The following is a 19,793-nucleotide window of genomic DNA, read 5'->3' on the forward strand; positions in this document are numbered from 1 at the left end:
CAGTTCTTGACACACTCAAACCTAGTACTAACATACCCCGTTCAAAGGAACTTGCATCTTTTGTCTTGCCCATTCACTCTCTGAATGGCACACATACACAATCCATGTCTCAATTGTCTCAAAAACTCTTCTTTAACCCTTCTCCTATCATTTCCACCAGCCCCGCGTGAATCAAATGAACATAATAAAATAATCCTCATCAAAATCTGTTTGTTTAAGCTAGAGATTTTTATTTTTATTTTTTTGCATGGGCTGCATCGCAATCCACCGCGTCCGCCGATATAGCCCTTCCGCATCTACAGTGAAAGCAGTGTTTGTCAGACCGTAAGACATCCCGAAGATCAACCTTCTCACGGAAACGTCTAAAGCGCCCGGACGGTTTGGCCTGGAAACTATTATGATCCCTCTCGACTCTCACGACGGTGTTCTCCGATTTGCTCCTCGACCCCCACGAGCGGGACTTGTGTGAAGTCGGTACAGCCTCTTCTGCCAACTTCTGTCTGTAGCGTCCAAACGGTTTGCGCTACACACTAGTATGACCTCTCTGTGGAAAGGTGAGACTCTCATGAAGACATACATGTCAGTTGTTTTGATCACAAGCCCCATAAGACTCGTCTGAAGGTCCCCAGTACTAGTTTCAAAAAATGAATGGAAGTACACTATATATGGAGATAGTTTAGTGCCTAAAATAAGGGGTTAAATACATGTAAAAAAATAAATAAAAATAGTTTCCTGGTCTTTCTTATCTCAGATATACTGTAGGACCGACACTGGGGGACTATCTGTTGTTCCGTGTAGTGAATTTGTTATTCAATGCATTTCTATGGGCTAATAGCAGTAATGCCAAATTCAATGTTTCATCAATATAAATTGTAAAATTCAAAATCGTTGTAAAATTCAAAATCAAATAGCTAAATTACCCTTGGTATGACCATCTTAAAACAATTCCATATGTTAGCTTAGAACCCCCCCCCCCCTCGGCTTAGACAGGGCTAAGACTCTAGAGGGTCTCCTCTCCTTCATCTACACTGATTGAAGTGGATTTAACATGAGGCATCAATAAGGGATCATAGCTTTCGCCTTGATTCACCTGGTCAGTCTATGTCATTGAAAGAACAGGTGTTCCTAATGTTGTCTTACACTCAGTGTATATTTCCACACTATGAGGTCGTAATAATACTGTGAAATTGTGAAAATAATAATGATGCCCTTTTAGTGTCAGAGTTTCAGCCTGTTTTAGTGGGATGGAGTTCTGGAGAGTACCAAACCTCTCTGACAATAACAGCTAGTTTTCCCCTTTCCACTCAGACCACTCCCAGACAGTCCTAGCAAAAATCTTGCTTGATAAATTGCTCTTTGCTAAGAAGCTATTTTTGTTTCTTTTTGACCATTTTAATTGAAAACAATCACAGTAAGGTACTTCATTATTGACCAGAAACTATTTGATATTAAGATAAAAATGGCTGTATTGGACCTTTACAGAGATACTTTGGGATTTTGGAAATGTGCCCCATTATCTACTTCCCCAGGGTCAAATAAATGTGTTTTCATGATTAATGCCTAAGCAAATGAATTTCCATGTGTCTTATCTGTGCGTGTAGTTCTAAACAGTTAACCTAAGCTAGCAGTGTTATTAAGTGTCATTGAAACATTCAGTGTTCATCTAAATAACCTTTACATTTTAGAAACATTCACAGAATTCAGAGAATGTTCTCAGAACATTATCTAATTACCTTCAAATAACCTACAAATTCCGTTCTCAGAACGTTAATAAAAAAAATCGCAGGAAAATTTTCAGGGAACCGTAGTAAAACATTCTTAGAACCTCCCTGCAACCTAAAAAAAATGAACGTTCTCAGAACGGGCTACATTTTTCACTTACGTCCTCATAACGTTTAAAACAACGTTTTACCGGTCAGGAAACGTATGGCTTCATTCCCAGAACCAATGTGAAACCTAAAACGTACGTTCCCACGACTTCCAAGGAGCCAAATGTGCTAGCTGGGCTGTATGTGCCGAAGCCAAGGGAAGGGCACTTACTGGAAAGAGATATTAAATCAAGGAAATACAGCGTTATTTTATCATAATGTTGGGCGTTGCGTTAGTAAGTGTATTTTTATCCTGCTGACTTCAATGTCATACAACCAGAGGACCACAATGCTCCTATTGTCTGCACTAGGAACTTACACCCAGAGCTGGAGACTAGTGGAGAGTTCACAGAGAGGACATTCATCTGGGTCCTGATTCACTTGGAGCTCATCCTGTCGTCCTGCCTGTCTGTATCTGTCCACACTCTCACTGTGTTACCCCTGTCCTGTCCCTCGCTGATGACATCACCACAGTCAAAGAGTCACTACCATGCGAGGGCATAGAGATACATTAAATTAAGTGTTTTATTTGATGAAGTGCTAGAGCGATGTACTGCATCTAAATGTTGAAATATTTACAATTAGTTCAGGAATTGAAGCCAGTTCGCCTTAGGGCGCATAAAGGTAAACATTCAAATCATATTCTAATTATATGTGATATCTGACTTTTTCCTAACCCCATGTTTTCTCTCTATTTCCCCCGAACAGCATGTTTTCACCATGGACCCTACCAATGTGGAGAACGGGCGGGGGAAGGTTCCTCACGACCCCAGCCTCCCCTTCGCGAGCACCTTTATTGGTAGGTCCTGTCCTCTTTGTTATTAAATAGTATGTTTATTTCAACACAACAGCGGAGAGAGGTTACTGGCTCTGGGAGATACACTGCAGTGAGGGTGTTCCTCTTTTGTTGTCATTCGACATTTAGCTTGTGAAATAAGTGATGTATTGCATCGACATGCAGGGGTGAAAAGTAGTGCGTGCGTGTATGTGTGTGTGTCTTCCCACCCCGTCTTGATCCACTTTGCGCCTAAACCCCACAAACCTGAGGATCTGTCCCAAGATGCATTGCATCTGGCAGGCAGACACAAAGGGACGGCCAAAGGCCCAGCAGAACTTTGGACTGATACACTGATATACGGACAAATAGCCCTCCAAAAACAAAGAAATATTCCACCAAAGCTCACTCATATACACTGTGTGAAGCTAGCGTGGAAAAACCCCACACTAAACAAAGACACGCACACTAACATAATGCAGTTGCAAGTTACGTACAGTACATGTTTTACACTGTTGCATCACACACATATATTATCCTCTCTGTTCCTTCTGAAGGGACCTTCTAGTCAGGATTAAGGAGTCGCTGCTGTCAAACTTTTTATTTAGGGGTTTCAATGGATAGATTCATCAGAGAGAGAGAGAGAGAGAGAGAGAGAGAGAGAGAGAGAGAGAGAGAGAGAGAGAGAGAGAGAGAGAGAGAGAGAGAGAGAGAGAGAGAGAGAGGAGAGAGAGAGAGAGAGAGAGAGAGAGAGAGAGAGAGAGAGAGAGAGAGAGAGAGAGAGAGAGAGAGAGAGAGAGAGAGAGAGAGAGAGAGAGAGAGAGAGAGAGAGAGAGAGGAAAATAATTGCGAATAGAGAGAAAGAGAAGGGTAGATGGAGAGAGAGAAAAAGAGAGAGGAAGCGGGAGAGAGGACGAGAGCGTATTTGTCATGGCCGTTGAGTTCCACGTTTGTAAAGAGAGCTCTTTGGCAGGAGGAGGACATGGAGGTCAGTAACCCATATTCCTTCTCCTTCCCTCCTCCTCACAAACACTCACACATCGCCCTGATGTATCTCTGCATCTCTGGGGTCAGCTATCATAAGAAGCTATTGCCTTTCGGTGGAGCCAAAGTCTGTATTAATCACACAGCTCAGAACTCGGTGGAACTAGGACCCAGACTGCCTATCTGTTTGTGCATACTCAAGGCAACCTCACTGTCTCTGTACAGCTAGCTGCTATTACAATTCAGCTCCTTGGCTGGGATACGATCATTGGAGCCATAGACACATACACACGCACGCACATGCACACACACACAGGCACACACACACACAGGCACATACATCCTCAGTCAGTGAAGTGATGACAGGGCTTAGGGAGCAGTGCTCTATCTGTGACACGGCTCATTTAGGTGAAGATACTCTTGTTAGGAACAGGACCTGCGCTCTTTATCATGCAGAGCAGGGATACTGTAGCATATCATTTGATCCTAGTTCATTTGGGGATGCTGTCTGATTCAGTGGGAGATGCTGTTACAGACGGGTGATCTGATCTCTGTTCAGTCTATGAACCTTCTCCAGGGAAGCAGGACATGTGGTTTGGGGTTCAGGATGAGGTAGTGTTTCACGATGTTGGCCACTTTTGCATTTCTCTCATCATTCAAGTTCTTCCCTGTCATTCCTTATTTCCTCGTCCTTACACATCTCCTTTCTTTTCTGTCCGCTTCCCATTGTCCCCCCTCCCTCTCCCCACTCTCTCTTCTCCTCTCCTCACCTTTAATCCTCTCTGTTGTCTTCTCCTCTCCTCTCTTTTCTGTCTCTACTATCTCCCCCTCCCCTCCGCTCTCCCTCCATCCTGTTCGCCCTGTCGGTTCCCAGGTGGGGAGCTTTACACGGGGCTGACTGCAGACTTCCTGGGTAGAGACTCAGTGATCTTCCGTAGTCTGGGAGGTCGCTCCACCATGAGGACTGAGACGGACCAGAAACTACTGCATGGTGCTGGAACTATATTGTACTCACTGGCCACACTGAATACACTCCTAAAACAAATACATTATACACCTACTTTATACAACTTGGTTCTTACAACTTCCATAGACACCACCTGGTAAACAAGTCAAACTAATTTCTGTTCTCTCTCTCTCTCTCTCTCTCTCTCTCTCTCTCTCTCTCTCTCTCTCTCTCTCTCTCTCTCTCTCTCTCTCTCTCCCTCCTTCCCTTCTTCCCTCTCTCTCTTCCCTCTCTCTCTCTGTCTCTCTCTCTCTCTCTCTCTCTCTCTCCCCCTCCCTCCCTCCCTCTCTCTCTCCAGATCCTAAGTTTGTTGCGGCCCACCTCATCCCTGATAACGATGACCGTGACAATGACAAGGTGTACTTCTTCTTCACGGAGAAGGCCATGGAGGCCGGGGACAGGGAGGGAGCCATCCACACCCGCGTGGGACGAGTATGTGCGGTAAGAGGAACCGTACATTCTCATGATTTATTATTGACTCTGGGGCCTGATGGTTCATTCTCCCGGGCTCCAGGTCAGGCTTCAACCCCCTCTTAGACCATGTCATGATCTGGGGCTATGGGAACTGGATCATGGCTGTGGGTGATTTCCACAGTGGGACTTCAGCCCTGACATAGTGGGAGTTTAACATTTCGCTGCGGGGAGATGTGATTGTAGTATTGCCTTACAGAGATGGTCTGTAATGGTTAATCCAGGCCACAGAGGCAGATGGAGAGGGAAAGACAAGCGTCCGGCTGGCGGGCCGGGAGAGCTGACATTCCCCAGCAATTGGCGTCTTTCTATGTCCATACACACACAGCTGTCGGATGTGCTCTGGTATGAAGAGTCAGAGCGTGCATACCTCCCATCTCTCTCACACAGTCATACACATCCCTTCTGACATGCATACGCACGTGCACATACACGCACACCACAGCTAACTACAGGTGTCCCCAAGAGACTCTGCTTCAGAGTCTAGACAATACAAAGAGTAGCATTCCTATGCTCACACTTATAAGTGTATGGTTCACACACACACACACACACACACACACACACACACACACACACACACACACACACACACACACACACACACACACACACACACACACACACACACACACACACACACACACACACACACACACACACACACACACACACACACACACACATTCTGTACTCCTCCCCAAGGCATTGTTAAACACTGTCTGTTATTATCAGTTCCACCAGAACCAGATCCTGCCAAGAAAACAAGAAAGCAATTATCTGTGTTTGATCTGATCCCGGACAGCTTACACAGCCCCGGTGTCTATTAAACAACCATGTCTGCCTGTACGCTAGCTCTACAACAATACTGTACAATACAGTATGGAGGAGAAGAAAAGCTCCTGTGATTATATCTCCATAACCCGTGCTCTCTGGCTCCCCGCTGTCCAGCGTGTGGTTATAGAAGGGCTTACTAGCCAACTTTCCCACAGGAGAGGCCAGCCAGAGGTAGTTAGCCGTGTGCTCCTGTGATCTAATGTGGTGTTGTGTGAATGTGCTCTACAGGTGCTCTGCTCTGCTTTTCATGTGTCCTGCTGCTGTATAGATAATGGTTGTTCTTTGTCTGTCTCGTATTGAGAATGATACTGTATGTCTAGACAGTGTGAGCCGCTAGGCTCGCTCTCTCTGTCTCTCTCTCTCTCTCTCGGTCGCTCGCTCTCTTCCCTTACAGAGAATGGAGTGTTTGGATATTCTCCGTGGATGGTGTGTGTGTTCTCTGCATGATAGAGATGTGTTAGTGACGGTGGTGATGATCACGGTGATGGTGGTGTGTTGTCTGTGTCCTCCTGTAGAATGACGCAGGTGGACAGAGAGTTCTGGTGAATAAATGGAGCACCTTCATCAAGGCCAGACTGGTGTGTTCGGTACCTGGGCCTCATGGCATCAACACACACTTCGACGAGCTGGGTGAGACACACACACGCACGCGCACACTTGCACAAATCATTTATGCAAATCATTTACTCTCGCAGGCACAACATTTGAACACACTCACAAAAGTACTCTGTATTTCCCAGAGGGTATCTTCCTGCTCAGAGGCAAGGATGAGAAGAACCCAGATGTTTACGCCATCTTCAGCACCATCAGGTGCGCTCCACACACACATGGTTGCACACATCCACAGCTCCGTCTAGGAATTTGAGAGTGGTTACATTTCTCCGGCTCCATCGCTCAGCTGTTTACCAAAACAAGCGGCGGGGCGGCCATTTTGTTGTGTTTCGAGTCCCAGTCTGTAGCTTTAACGTCAACCATAGCGAAATCAGTCACTGACATTAAACGTTCCTCTTTCCCCTAGTAACGTGTTCCAGGGCTTTGCAGTGTGCGTGTATCGTATGGCAGACATCCGGGAAGCCTTCAACGGGCCGTTTGCGCACAAGGAGGGACCTGACTACCAGTGGGGGGCTTACGAGGGCAGAGTACCCTATCCAAGACCTGGGGTGGTGAGTAGTTCCCTCAGAATACCCTGCTGCAGGCTACTGTGCCGCATCTACACCATAGCAATACATTTCAGCCTCCTTGTCAGCCTGCTTGTGTGAGAGAGAGAGCAGGTGTTCAAACCGGAGAGAGAGAGAGAAAGAGAGAGAGAGAGAGCGAGAAAGAGAGAGTTGGATAAAAGAGTGGGATAAACTCCAACAGAGGGATAAAGAGCTAGTCCAGCTGAGACCTTGTGGTTTCTGTTGGTCCTCCTGGTTTTCCTCTCCCCTCAGCAGCTCTGTCTCATGTTCTCCTCTCATCCGCATCGCTGTAATTTAGCCTCATTTAGGGCCCTAGTGTCAGAGCAGAGTCGGCACCTCTGTGGTTTTACTCCACACACACAGGCCTGATTAAGAAGAATGTCCTGGCCCAGAACAACCCAGAGAGAGAGGGAGGGAAGGAGGGAGAGAAACCTCACTATAACCCCTGCCATCAAGTCATTCAGGGTTCTACCCTCAACCCTCTCTCTTCCAACAACTTTTAATGAAAACTCACTGAAAAGGTTAAGAGAAGAAGACACAATGGAAGCAATCTCACTTGGATTCCTGTCCAGGGATTCTGTCCAGCTTTTAGCTGTATTCACCAACAGAGCCTGGTTTTAGCTTGATGTAGTTCATTCTGATATCCCACAGCCTGGGCTCAGCCCTCCCCAGGTCTACCCTCCCTCACATTGTTACTGGCTCTACCAGGGTTATCTAAATGGTCCTATACTGACACTCTCCTTATGCTGGTGGAGTCTGCTACAGTCTGCTACAGTCTGCTCATTCCTGAGGATCACCAATGATCCATAGACACCCTAAGTGACTCTATCAGTATAGAGCTGACTGACTTGGCTCTGGGGTGCGCTCCAAATAGCACCCTATTCCCTATACACTGAGTGTACAAAACATTAGGAACACCAAATTCCTGATATTGAGTTGCATCCCCTTTTTGCCCTCAGAACAGCCTCAACACATCTGAGCATGGACTCTACAAGGCGTCGATAGCGTTCCACAGGGATGCTGGCCCATGTTGACTCCAATGCTTCCCACAGTTGTGTCAAGTTAGCTGGATGTCCTTTGGGTGGTGGCCCATTCTTGATACACACGGGAAACTGTTGAGCCTGAAAAACCCAGGAGCGTTGCAGTTCTTGACACAGTCAAACCGGTGTGCCTGGCACCTAGTACCACACCCCATTCAAAGGCATCCAACTATTTTGTCTTGTCCGTTCAACCTCTGTATGGCACACATCCACAATCCATTGTCTCAAGGCTTAGAAATCCTTCTTTAACCCGTCTCCTCCTCTTCATCTACACTGATCGATGTGGATTCAACAGGTGACGTCAATAAGGGATCATAGCCTTCACCTGGATTCACCTGGTCAGTCTGTCATGTTTTGTACACTCAGCGCACTACTTTTGACCAGGGCCCATAGGGGTAGTGCACTACTTTTGACCAGGGCCCATAGGGGTAGTGCACTACTTTTGACCAGGGCCCATAGGGTGCCATTTGGCCAGCTACCTCTGTCTTTGCACTGTGGAGACATGAGGCTGTCATCTCCGACCGCTAACAGAGAACACTGTACTGTTTCTGAAGGCTATTGTGTAATTGCGCACTTTGCTGTGATTTAGCGCTTAGTGGCTGTGCACACTTAGTAGATAGGGTAGATGAAATGTAGATAGAAATGCACCCGTTTTCACTTACTGTAGCTCTTACCAGTGATTGCAAGCGGTTAGAGTGCCTAGTTAGTGCTTGGTCAGACATCAGAGTTGGGATCAGTTCCTCACGAATTCCAGTCAATTCAGGAATTTAAATAGGCGTCTTGTGGTGAAATTCCATTTCAACTCCAACTTACATGAACTGAAATGATACGTTTCAACGCTGTCAAAAAGGCCTAACGGTTAGTCAGTGTTATGTCAGGATTTGACGAAATCTTCTCAAGCACAGTGTTGAATGTGACTCCCAGCCAAACATTGTCAGGGAGTCACAGAAAAACACAGACCTCACTTACCATATGACATGTCAAGTGACCTCTAAAAATGCCGCTGCATAAAGCATTCCTATCACATTCCCCTAAAACCTTTTTACGTTTCAGACAAATCATATGTTTTTATGACATGACGACCTAAGAGTTCCTCTCTCTCTCCTCCTGTCTCCAGTGCCCCAGTAAAATAACCAACCAGCCTGGCAGACAGTTTGGCAGTACCAAGGACTTCCCAGACACAGTGCTTCAGTTTGCCCGGGGGCACCCCTTGATGTGGCGCCCGGTGTACCCAGCCATGGGGCAGCCTGTGCTGGTCAAGGCCAACGTGCCCTACCGCCTCAAACAAATCGTGGTGGACCGTGTGGAGGCGGAGGATGGACAGTATGACGTCATGTTCATAGGCACAGGTCAGTCACAAATATCTCACACTTAGGCGTTTTCTGTCGTTAGACATAGTGGTGACTGGTTAGGAAACCAGTTTGTCTTGTGATTGCTCAGTTGACCGTTTTTTGACCCTTGACCCCAGACACAGGCACGGTGCTGAAGGTTATCGCCCTGCGCAGTGGCAACTCTCTGGACACAGAGGAGGTCACTCTGGAGGAGCTGCAGGTCTTTAAGGTAACTAGATAACGTCGTACTTCTCCTCCTTCTCCCCTATTCCTCCTCCTCCTCCTTCTCCCCTATTCCTCCTCCTCCTCCTTCTCCTCCTCCTCCTCCTCCTCCTCCTCCTCCTCCTCCTCCTTCTCCCCTATTCCTCCTCCTCCTCCTTCTACCCTATTCCTCCTCCTCCTCCTTCTCCTCCTCCTCCTCCTCCTCCGCTTCATATCCCCACTGTATATTTCAAAGCCAAACCCTTTCACAAAGGCTGAATGCGAATTTAATGTAACATTCTCATTTTTATCAAGGTGCCAACTCCCATTACCTCTTTGGACATCTCAGTAAAAAGGGTGAGGAAATGTTCCTTCTTTATCCCAGTTCACATTTAGTTAGAGAAGGCCTGCACGCACTGAAGCCTACTTTATGATAAATCCTATAGCCTAGACTTTCCATTCTCATTCTCTGGTTGTACTCTGATCCCTTTTCCCACATAGCAAGCACTGTTCGTGGGTTCTCCATTGGGTGTGGCTCAGCTGAGGCTCCACAGGTGTGAGACGTATGGTAAGGCCTGTGCGGAATGCTGCCTGGCCAGAGATCCCTACTGCGCCTGGGACGGCACCTCCTGCACCCGCTACACCTCGCTCAGCAAACGTCGTTATCGCCGCCAGGACATCAGGCACGGCAACCCGGCCCTGCAGTGTATGGACCAGAACCTCAGTGGTGAGAGAGGAGGAGGGGGTGGGGGGGGGCTGTATGGACCAGAACCTCAGTGGTGAGAGAGGAGGAGGGGGGTGGGGGGAGGGGGGAGTGAGGGCGGCCGGCCAACTTGTCTCTGCAGTGTATGGAACAGAACCTCAGTGGTGAGAGAGGGGGAGGGAGAGGGAGGAAAGGAGGGTGGAATGAGGGAGTGAGGGGGTGGGGGGAGAAAGGGGTATCGGGGGAGAGAAAGAGGGAGACAGCGAGAGTGTGGGGCAGTGACTTAAAGAGAAAGGGGGTGGTGGAGAGAAAAAGGAAGAGAGAGAGGGAAAGAACGAGAGAAGATTTGTAAAAAGGAAGGAATGTGGAAAGGAATTAAAAAAGAGTGAAGATGATAGAGTATGTGAAAATTAGATACAGTACTGAGACAACAAGCCAAGTGCCCCTGTGGGAAAGTAGGGCACGCTAATATCCTGTTGAGAAATGGTTATTACAATGGTGTGTATACTGAGGGGTGGGGGGGTCTGGCTGTCATGGTGGCCAAGCGGAAATGAACCCAGGGTATTTGTTCCTGGAGGTCACAGAGGTCAAACTCGTCCATTGAGAAGCAGTTGACTCTGAGAGGTGAGGGAGGACAAACACTGGGTCTTTATCCCAAATGACACCCTGTTCCCTACATAGTGCACTACTTTTGACCAGGACTCTAGTCAAAAGTAGTGCACTGTATAGGGAATAGGGTGCATTGGATGCACCCTGGGTCTTTAAGAGATAGAAATATAAATAGGATCTCTGATTTTGGCTTAGGGGAGAGCGAACAAGACACAAACTGTAAACAGCTTATAGGTTGAACGACCAAAGGCCAGCATAAATCATGTGTAGTTTATATTGTATAGCCCAGTGTCAGGTCTAGAGGAAAGTTGTTATCAGCTGGAATACAAGCTGTGTTTGACTGAGGCGTCATGCCCATGTCTCTCCCTCTGTTGGGAACCAGAGGGATAGCAACATGAAACATGCTTTATGTTAAACAACTCTCATTTGTATATACTGTAGACAGACATTTAACACAACCTAGAAACACAGAGGATCCCAAACATGCACACGTTGGGCTGTATTTTGCTTCCTTGTCCGTGTTTCTTACGGGATGAGATGAGTATGAAACACACTTGAAATGCACACACATACTGGTAATGCTGAATAGGAAATTACATTACACACACACACACACATCTTGGGCTGAAGGAGAGGGTCGTCATTTGAAGGACCTTTGAATTGACCAAGTAATGTTTTGTTTACGGAGAAACTTCACCGAATCTCGTCTCACCTGTGCTGAGAAGACAGATCCTCGTCGGTCTGTCATCGTGTGGGAGAGGGGAGCATCGCTTGACAGGCAGAGGGTGGGAACAAAAGACAGACATTTTTAGCAGTCAGAGGAGCGGAGGATGTGTTTGCTCACCTGAAGACGTGCGTGAGGGGTGATGAAAGGTCTCTCCTAGGTCAAGGAGTGGTTTAGTTTTGGATTGTATCACACTAACATTGAATAAAGGCGCTAAGAAGGGAGATTTAGTGTCTGCCATAGCCGAAGACGGCACGGCCAAAGTCACAGGGCCTACTTGAGACCACAACATGCTCTGCAGATCACAGTTTTAACTGTATGTGTTTTAATGCATATTGTACCTATTGTGTGTTGCAGTGGAGGGGCTGGATGTGACAGAGGAAAGGGTTGTGTACGGGGCAGAGAACAACAGCACCTTCCTGGAGTGTGTCCCCCGCTCCCCTCAGGCCACCGTCACATGGCTGCTCCAACGAGACGACCGCAAGGAGGAGGTGAGATAGAGGGACGGATGGAGGGGGAGAGAGAGAGAGAGAGTGTGTGAGAGACAGAGGTGGAGGGATGGCGAGAGCGTTAGAGAGGGAGGCAGAGGGAGAGAGAGAGTCTGACGGAGGACGGAGCGAGAGATGGAGCAATACGAGGTATGAGAGAAAAAGAGAACAAGTGAAGAAACTGAGACGAGAGGGCCGAGTCAGTACTTCAGGGGACGATTTAAGGGGATGTTTGAGAGAGGCTGAGAGATGGGAAGTTTTAGTAGGAGCGAGAGTCAAGTCAGGTCCGCTCCTGCTCAGTGACCTGTCACATGTACAGTAAAGCACCAGTTTCTCCCATGCCAGGGTTTCTGTGGTTTCCCGAGGCTTAAACGAGTGTTTCAGTCAAGCATGTAAGTACAGTATTAAGGCATTAGAGCAGCTCTCTATTTCCCACCAAATAATCGTTGGCTCTCAGCTGTTCATTTGGAGAGAACATGCTGCCCTGTTTGCTTTGGCACGAACACATGCCCCGGCAGAGAGATCGGACGAAAAAACAAGAGTTGATGAATTTCATGGCAAAATTCTTCTTCTTAGCCACCCAAGCTGAGAAAAGAGCAAAAAAAAGCGCAGCTTGGACTTTGAACCCCATCCCATCCCCCTCCTCCCCTCCCCTCCTTCCTTTCTGTGCCATACCTCATCATCCCTCCATCTCACTTAACCCCTCTTTCTTCTATCTGTTCTTCTTATCCCGATATTTCTTCCTTCCTCCCTCCATCGCTTCCTCCCTCCCTCCCTCCCTCCCTCTCAGGTGAAGCTGGATGAGCGGGTGATGCGTACGGAGCAGGGCCTGCTGTTCCGCCGTGTGCTCCGTCAGGACGAGGGTGTGTACGTGTGTCGCTCACGCGAGCACGGCTTCACCCAGACCCTCACCCGCCTCTCTCTGGAGGTCCTGCAAGGGGACACACTGAGCGAGCTGCTGGCCCGTGACGACGCCCCCCTCGACGGTCCCCAGGGGGCGAAGGGCTACCGGGCCTGGCCTCCCTGCCACTCTCACAGGAGCACCGGCCCCCTCAGCCAACCGCGCTCCTGGTTCAAGGACATCATGCAGCTGATTGGCCCGTCCAACCTGCCGCACGTGGAGGAGTACTGCGAGAGGTTGTGGTGCAACGACAAGCTGCGGCGCAAACACAAGAGCATGCTGGACAAGTACCGGCAGGCGCAGGACAGCGCACGCAAGGCCCGCAACAAGGGCTCCGGGGAACGCAACCGGACGCCGCGGGACGTCAGCAGCCGACAGCCGTAGAGAGGAGGGAGGAACGGAGAGGGGGAGGAAATAGAGGACTGAGAGAAGGACCGCATGACACGATTAATGAGAGACTGAGAGAGAAAAGGAAGAGGTGGTAGTTGCATGTATTGCAGGAAGAGAGACACTGCCAACAGACTGTAGTGTTAAGGGTTGAGACTGATGTGGACGGGGGGAGGAGGGAGAGAGAGAGAGACAGGGACTCATGGCACTCATCAACTCTCATTGACTTCATGAAGAAACCCGCAACTGTTTTCACCAAGGGACCCCTCCTCCTCTCCATTGCAACGTCAGTGACTCTGTATATGACTATGGATTGACTGTACCGTGCTGTAAATACTGTGTGGGGTTGGACTGCTACAACTGATGACCTTAGACCCCTTATGGCGCCCATCTCTCTTTGTTCCATGAGCCCATTCCACATGACGTACCCCTTAAAACATCACCTCCAGTCTGTTTGCCTTACCCTGCACCTCATCATACTTCTTCTTGAAGAAATGGGGCTTAATAGAATTTTTTAAAAAGGGTTCCGTGGCTCACTTCATGCACAGTATTGCCTTCAAAGAGGTTCTAGAACACTGAAGCGCCGTTGTGTTTAGCAGTGTAATCCCATCACCCCGAACGTCATTCACAACCGTAACAGTACATTCTCAAGCATGCAGCGTTGGGTGGACACATACGTGCACTCACACATCGTCCATCACACACTCAGCCATAACAACGCGCCGGAGCATTGCTTCAACTGAACGTTTTCGTGAGACGATTGTTGACGGTTCAACAGAGAAAAGGCCTGTTTTGTTTTATCAGCTAGACTCCAGTTCCCACCATTCCTAGTTGTGTCGTTCCTGACAATAGAAGAATAAAAGGGTCGTTGGCACTGGCTGAATGTTCCCCTGGTGCTTTGTAAACACTGGTTCATTATTTAAATACAGGATTAGCCATGATCTTTCTCGCTCTGTTGTTAAAAGACAATGTTTTCACTGACAGACATCGCTGAAAGCTCTCCTTTCAAGGGCACTGGTTGTAGGGAAAGGGGGGGGGGGGGGGGGTCAGAGGAGTGAAGGGACAAGGAGGATGGGACAGGGGTGAGGGTAGGAAATTGGGCTGGGTTCTAAATAAACAATAGGGGGCAGTGAATGGGGTCGTAGACAGTATGGGTGTTTTTTTACAATGGATGGTGGAGGGATATTAAATGAGTTGGGTTAATGTGGGTGGGTGGGGTTCAGGGGACAGCTATGCGATCCTCCTTGGTTGGCTTGCGAAGGCAGCCAGGAGAAGTGTGGAGTTTAACAACTCCCACTTGCTCCCATGCCTTGGTTGCTTTCACTGGCATACAAACGTGCCTGTAGAGGAGGAAGAGGTGGAGGACGAGGTGGAGGAAGAGAAAGAAAAGAAGAGAAGGAAAGGGTGGTGGAGGAATACGGGCACTGGCGAAAAAAGGAGAGCTTGAAGTGCCAGTATACACAACACCCAGTTCTGTAAAAATCCGGAATCCGTTTGTGTGAAGTAACTATTTGGGAATGTGGCACGTTGTTTCCTGCCTATGAGAGTGACTTCAGAATATGTAACACAAGCGTCGCTCAATCTTTCCGTTTATTTTCCTAGTTTGAGAAAAGTGAGCCCTGTTGCTTTCTCTCCAAATATTGCGTCTGATCGTATCTTCTAAACCAACCAGAATGTGACGGAGGAGAGAGCGTTGTTAAATAGCCCAAGTCCCCTAGGCCTTTTTTGTCAATTATTTCTAAATCCTAACGTTTTAGTTCATGATTGGTGTGTCAATGAGTTAACATGAGATAAAGCATTATATCTCGAGCAGTCGTCCCATCTAATCATGTTTCGACTGTTGATGACTTGAGTAGATTAGGGCTGCCGTGAGCGGTTCGCTATGCAGAGGCCTACCAGGTCTTATTCTGATTGGTTATTTAAAAAAGCCATTAATATAGCCTTGGATAAAAGAGAAAATGCTCCACACAACCCAAAAGCTTATGGTTCACAGCTATGGGAAAAAACAGTATTCAAGGGGTATCACCACAAATAGTACAGTGAATATGAATAAAACAATGAAAAAGCTTTTGCTGCCAAAATGTCATTTGTTTTTGCCTGTTTTTAGATTTTTGTGGCGCTCCATCCTGCAGCTACTATCAGCAGTAGTTTGAAGAAAAAAATGGTGTTTCTGACATACTTTGTGTTCAAAGTGTCAATGTTGAACTATAACAAAGTGAGAATTCCAGTCGTTGATATGTGTGGTTTGTAACTCGTTGGAGGGGTCTCTTTTATAGGGCCTAATGTAAATGTTTGCTCTATTTATGTCTTATTTAATGAGCTCTCCTGCATGCGGTGTAAGTGTATGCTATTTAACATATTAATACAGTTTTTTGTTTCTAACGTAAAACCTCTGACTCCGCATTCTCTTTCTGATTCCCAGACGTCTTTCTGTGGTCAAAAACTCTTAGGGTGGCGAGCTTTGGTGCGGTGGCGTTAAGAGCCGTGGGTTTGTGGAGCTGGGTGCGGTTTAAGGGAGTGGGTTCGAGCAGTTGTGGGTGTGGTGGGGGTTGAGGTGTGGGGTGTTGTTGATCTGAGCCAGGGATCCTGTATCACTCAGACAGACCAGACTATGTGTGTGTGTGTGTGTGTGTGTGTGCGTGCGTGCGTGCGTGCGTGTGTGTGTGCGTGCGTGTGCGTGAACGAGGGCACATGCTCGCGCGTGTGTGTGCACGTGCGCCCGCGTGTGTGTGTGTGCGCGCATGCATTCTTGCTTGCGTGCATCCATGTGTTTGCAGTACGTATTTGTGTCTGGGGATCAGCGGCTGTTTTGTGTTTGAGTTTGTCTGTTTGTCGTCTGGCAGTGCAGTGTTCAATGTTTTGTCTGTTGTTGGCTCTATTTGGAGCAGGCTAATGAAGCATGTCGAATCAATTTAAACGCTATCATTGAGCAACGTCTCAATGAGTCTGAAAGAGACTGGATTGAGTCTGGGGTAAAAATAACAATTGGTTTAGGGAGAAGAAAAGACCCATTTTACTCTGTAAAGACCCATTTTATTCTGCAAATAAACACGGCTGCCAAAGCAGAGCTTGTCCACTGGCAATGTCCACTGGCAATGAAGACATAAATAAGTTATAAGTTATAACGAAAGGGCCTAGAAATGAGCCTCTAGTTATCAACCATCTGTTTTAACAACGCTAAGCATAGAGACATGCACCATTTGAGTGTAAATCAACAACATACGGTTTGTACACCTGCAAAGGTTTCGGTGTATTTTATGTTTGCTTTTTCCCAATGTCAGATTTTTCCAGGATTTTCTTTTATGGTCACTCTTTTCAACTCCCAGTTGGCGAACCCCAGCCCTCACCGTTGTCAATTAAGGTACTCGTGCATGTAATTGTAGCATACTTGCCACAGTAATATCTGGATAACAGCTTCGAAGCAGTGGAGTTTGTTGTCGGTGTTGCAACAGGCATGCTCTCATAAACCCAACACCAAACCCCAACCACCTAAACACCTTGACACACTGAGCACATCCACAGAGCCTGTCCTGAAATGGTAAGACACCCTAGCCAATTCTGTCATCATTCTCCACTGTGTGAAAGAAAGCTCCGGAGTGGTACAATGTTGCCTTCGTCAAAGGGCCTTAGCATCCCCCATAAGCCCCCTTTAGCCATGCAGCAGCGGGTGATGGGAACTCCAGCTGCTGGAGCCATTTCACTTAAAGCCTTTAGCTCGTTACAAATCAGCCTTGCACACCGGTTACAGTCACAGCTCATTAGCTGCCACCAGGGCTTAGCTTAAACAGGTGCGCGTCTCCTTCAATGCGTTTCCCTCTGTTGAGGAAGCCTGGGTGCTAGGGTGGGATAGAGCCGCTCGCACACTGTTAGAAGATGAAGCCATAACGTATTGAGAGATTTCCTAATATGGATGCTGTGGAGATGTTGTATAGTGATATGCTGGACCATAACCCTCAGTGCACAAATCAAATCAAGTTTATTTTATATAGCCCTTCGTACATCAGCTAATATCTCGAAGTGCTGTACAGAAACCCAGCCTAAAACCCCAAACAGCAAGCAATGCAGGTGTAGAAGCACGGTGGCTGGGAAAAACTCCCTAGAAAGACCAAAACCTAGGAAGAAACCTAGAGAGGAACCAGGCTATGAGGGGTGGCCAGTCCTCTTCTGGCTGTGCCGGGTGGAGATTATAACAGAACATGGCCAAGATGTTCAAAATGTTCATAAATGACCAGCATGGTCAAATAATAATCAGGAATAAATGTCAGTTGGCTTTTCATAGCCGATCATTAAGAGTTGAAAACAGCAGGTCTGGGACAGGTAGCACGTCCGGTGGACAGGTCAGGGTTCCATAACCGCAGGCAGAACAGTTGAAACTGGAACAGCAGCAAGGGCAGGTGGACTGGGGACAGCAAGGAGTCATCATGCCCGGTAGTTCTGACGCATGGTCCTAGGGCTCATGTCCCCCGAGAGAGAGAAAGAAAGAGAGAATTAGAGAGAGCATACTTAAATTCACACAGGACACTGGCTAAGACAGGAGAAGTACTCCAGATATAACCAACTGACCCTAGCCCCCCGACACATAAACTACTGCAGCATAAATACTGGAGGCTGAGACAGGAGGGGTCAGGAGACACTGTGGCCCCATCCGATGATACCCCAGACAGGGCCAAACAGGAAGGATATAACCCCACCCACTTTGCCAAAGCACAGCCCCCGCACCAGTAGAGGGATATCTTCAACCACCAACTTACAATCCTGAGACAAGGCCGAGTATAGCCCACAAAGATCTCCACCACAGCACAAACCAAGGGGGGGCGCCAACCCAGACAGGAAGATCACGTCAGTAACTCAACCCACTCAAGTGACGCACGTCTTAACGTCCAAGCTAACAGTTTCAGGAGCGGGTTACTTACACAACCACTATCCCTGTATAACATCCCACAAACACACTTTACATAAACCCAATACCTTATAAAACACTACAATCCAACAACCACAGGCCCACTCAAGCATCACTCAAATACACTCGTAACTGTTGGTTGTTTCATAGACAAACACACCCTGTCTGTTGATGCTGTCTTAATAAGAGATACAGCTGCTCCATGAATGTGCCATGTTCAGACTAATGTTCACATTGTGGTTTATTAAGGTCTAAAAATACCGGCACGTTTATCTGCAACAACACGCCATCATATGTTTTGTTTGCCATCGCTTACCATAGAGTATAGCTTCATTTGGCATGGTTAAAAACCCTAGTAGTCATCGCTTTAACAAGAGTCAGTCAGTCGTTCTACAGCGTAATCAATGAAAATACACCAGGGAGAAAGACCAACATCCACAGAGCCCAATACAAACAGCCCAACAGTCTTTGACAACTGTGTAGTCTCTTAAGTCCTTAAAGTGTTCACCTTAATCAGACGTGAGAGGAGTTGAGGAGTCTGTTCCCGGATCAGATTTCAGTCTCGAGCCCCAACCTGCAGTCAAACTCACAGCCTCGTGTTCTGGCACACAGGAGATAGGGACAGAGTCCTAGGTCTGACAGTCAGTTTGTGTGACTGACACTCCACAGCAGCCAGCAGAGCCAGGGGCAGACAGAGCCAGGGGCAGACCTGACCTCTCCTCTGGTGGAACTCAGACACACAGACATAGAGGCGGAGTAGACTGGCCCAAACCTGTGGAAGTAAAATAAGAATGAAAAGACTCAATCGATCAACTAGAGCAGTGGTTCCCAAACGTTTTATGGTCCCGCACCACTTCAAACATCCACCCTCCAGCTGCGTACCCCCTCTAGCCCCAGGGTCAGCCCACTCTCAATGCCGTCGGGGGTACGCCAAATAAAAATGTGATTCATAATTTTCTTCACATTTTCAAACAGTCCATTTATATTTTCCAACGGGGATATACATTTAGGTGAGTTTTTTTCTCTCGCCTGAGTAGCCTCATTTCACTGCCAAAAATAAAATTCAACCATCTAGCGAAATAACAACACAATGTCAAATACAGGTAGCCTAGTCAAATAATTAATATCCAATCACATTAACCGTTACTCTCTTGAGCGAATTCCACTACGGTCCGTATGTAGCCAAACGTGGCTGCTGCTCATTCCGTTTGCTCGAAAATTGATAAATGGTTAAAAAAAGTAAGGCCCGATTGTGTTTACTTGATAGCTACCTACACAAATAGCTAGCTAGAACAAAGTGTTAATAAGATAAAAATTCATTAAAAGATTTAAAAGCAATACTTTTAAATAATACTACCAACAGTACTACACCTGCACCTGTCTACGACAC

The 19,793-nt window shown here is 47.4% G+C and overlaps 1 protein-coding gene across 1 annotated transcript in view; it reads left to right on the forward strand.

Annotated features, from left to right (window-relative positions):
• LOC139557063 (semaphorin-3G-like) overlaps positions 1 to 14,872 on the forward strand; it is a 64,056-nt gene extending 49,184 nt beyond the window's left edge. The window contains exons 5-16 of the mRNA XM_071371390.1: positions 2,577 to 2,667; positions 4,502 to 4,618; positions 4,932 to 5,074; positions 6,457 to 6,571; positions 6,682 to 6,751; positions 6,960 to 7,104; positions 9,277 to 9,508; positions 9,628 to 9,719; positions 10,007 to 10,048; positions 10,193 to 10,418; positions 12,085 to 12,218; positions 13,006 to 14,872. Of these exons, the coding sequence (XP_071227491.1) occupies positions 2,577 to 2,667; positions 4,502 to 4,618; positions 4,932 to 5,074; positions 6,457 to 6,571; positions 6,682 to 6,751; positions 6,960 to 7,104; positions 9,277 to 9,508; positions 9,628 to 9,719; positions 10,007 to 10,048; positions 10,193 to 10,418; positions 12,085 to 12,218; positions 13,006 to 13,500 (1,902 nt within the window). The 3' untranslated portion in view covers positions 13,501 to 14,872. The remainder of the gene's footprint in view (positions 1 to 2,576; positions 2,668 to 4,501; positions 4,619 to 4,931; positions 5,075 to 6,456; positions 6,572 to 6,681; positions 6,752 to 6,959; positions 7,105 to 9,276; positions 9,509 to 9,627; positions 9,720 to 10,006; positions 10,049 to 10,192; positions 10,419 to 12,084; positions 12,219 to 13,005) is intronic.
• Positions 14,873 to 19,793: the final 4,921 nt, after the last annotated feature.

This window comes from Salvelinus alpinus, chromosome 28, assembly GCF_045679555.1.
Source record: "Salvelinus alpinus chromosome 28, SLU_Salpinus.1, whole genome shotgun sequence".
Lineage (NCBI taxonomy): Eukaryota > Metazoa > Chordata > Actinopteri > Salmoniformes > Salmonidae > Salvelinus > Salvelinus alpinus.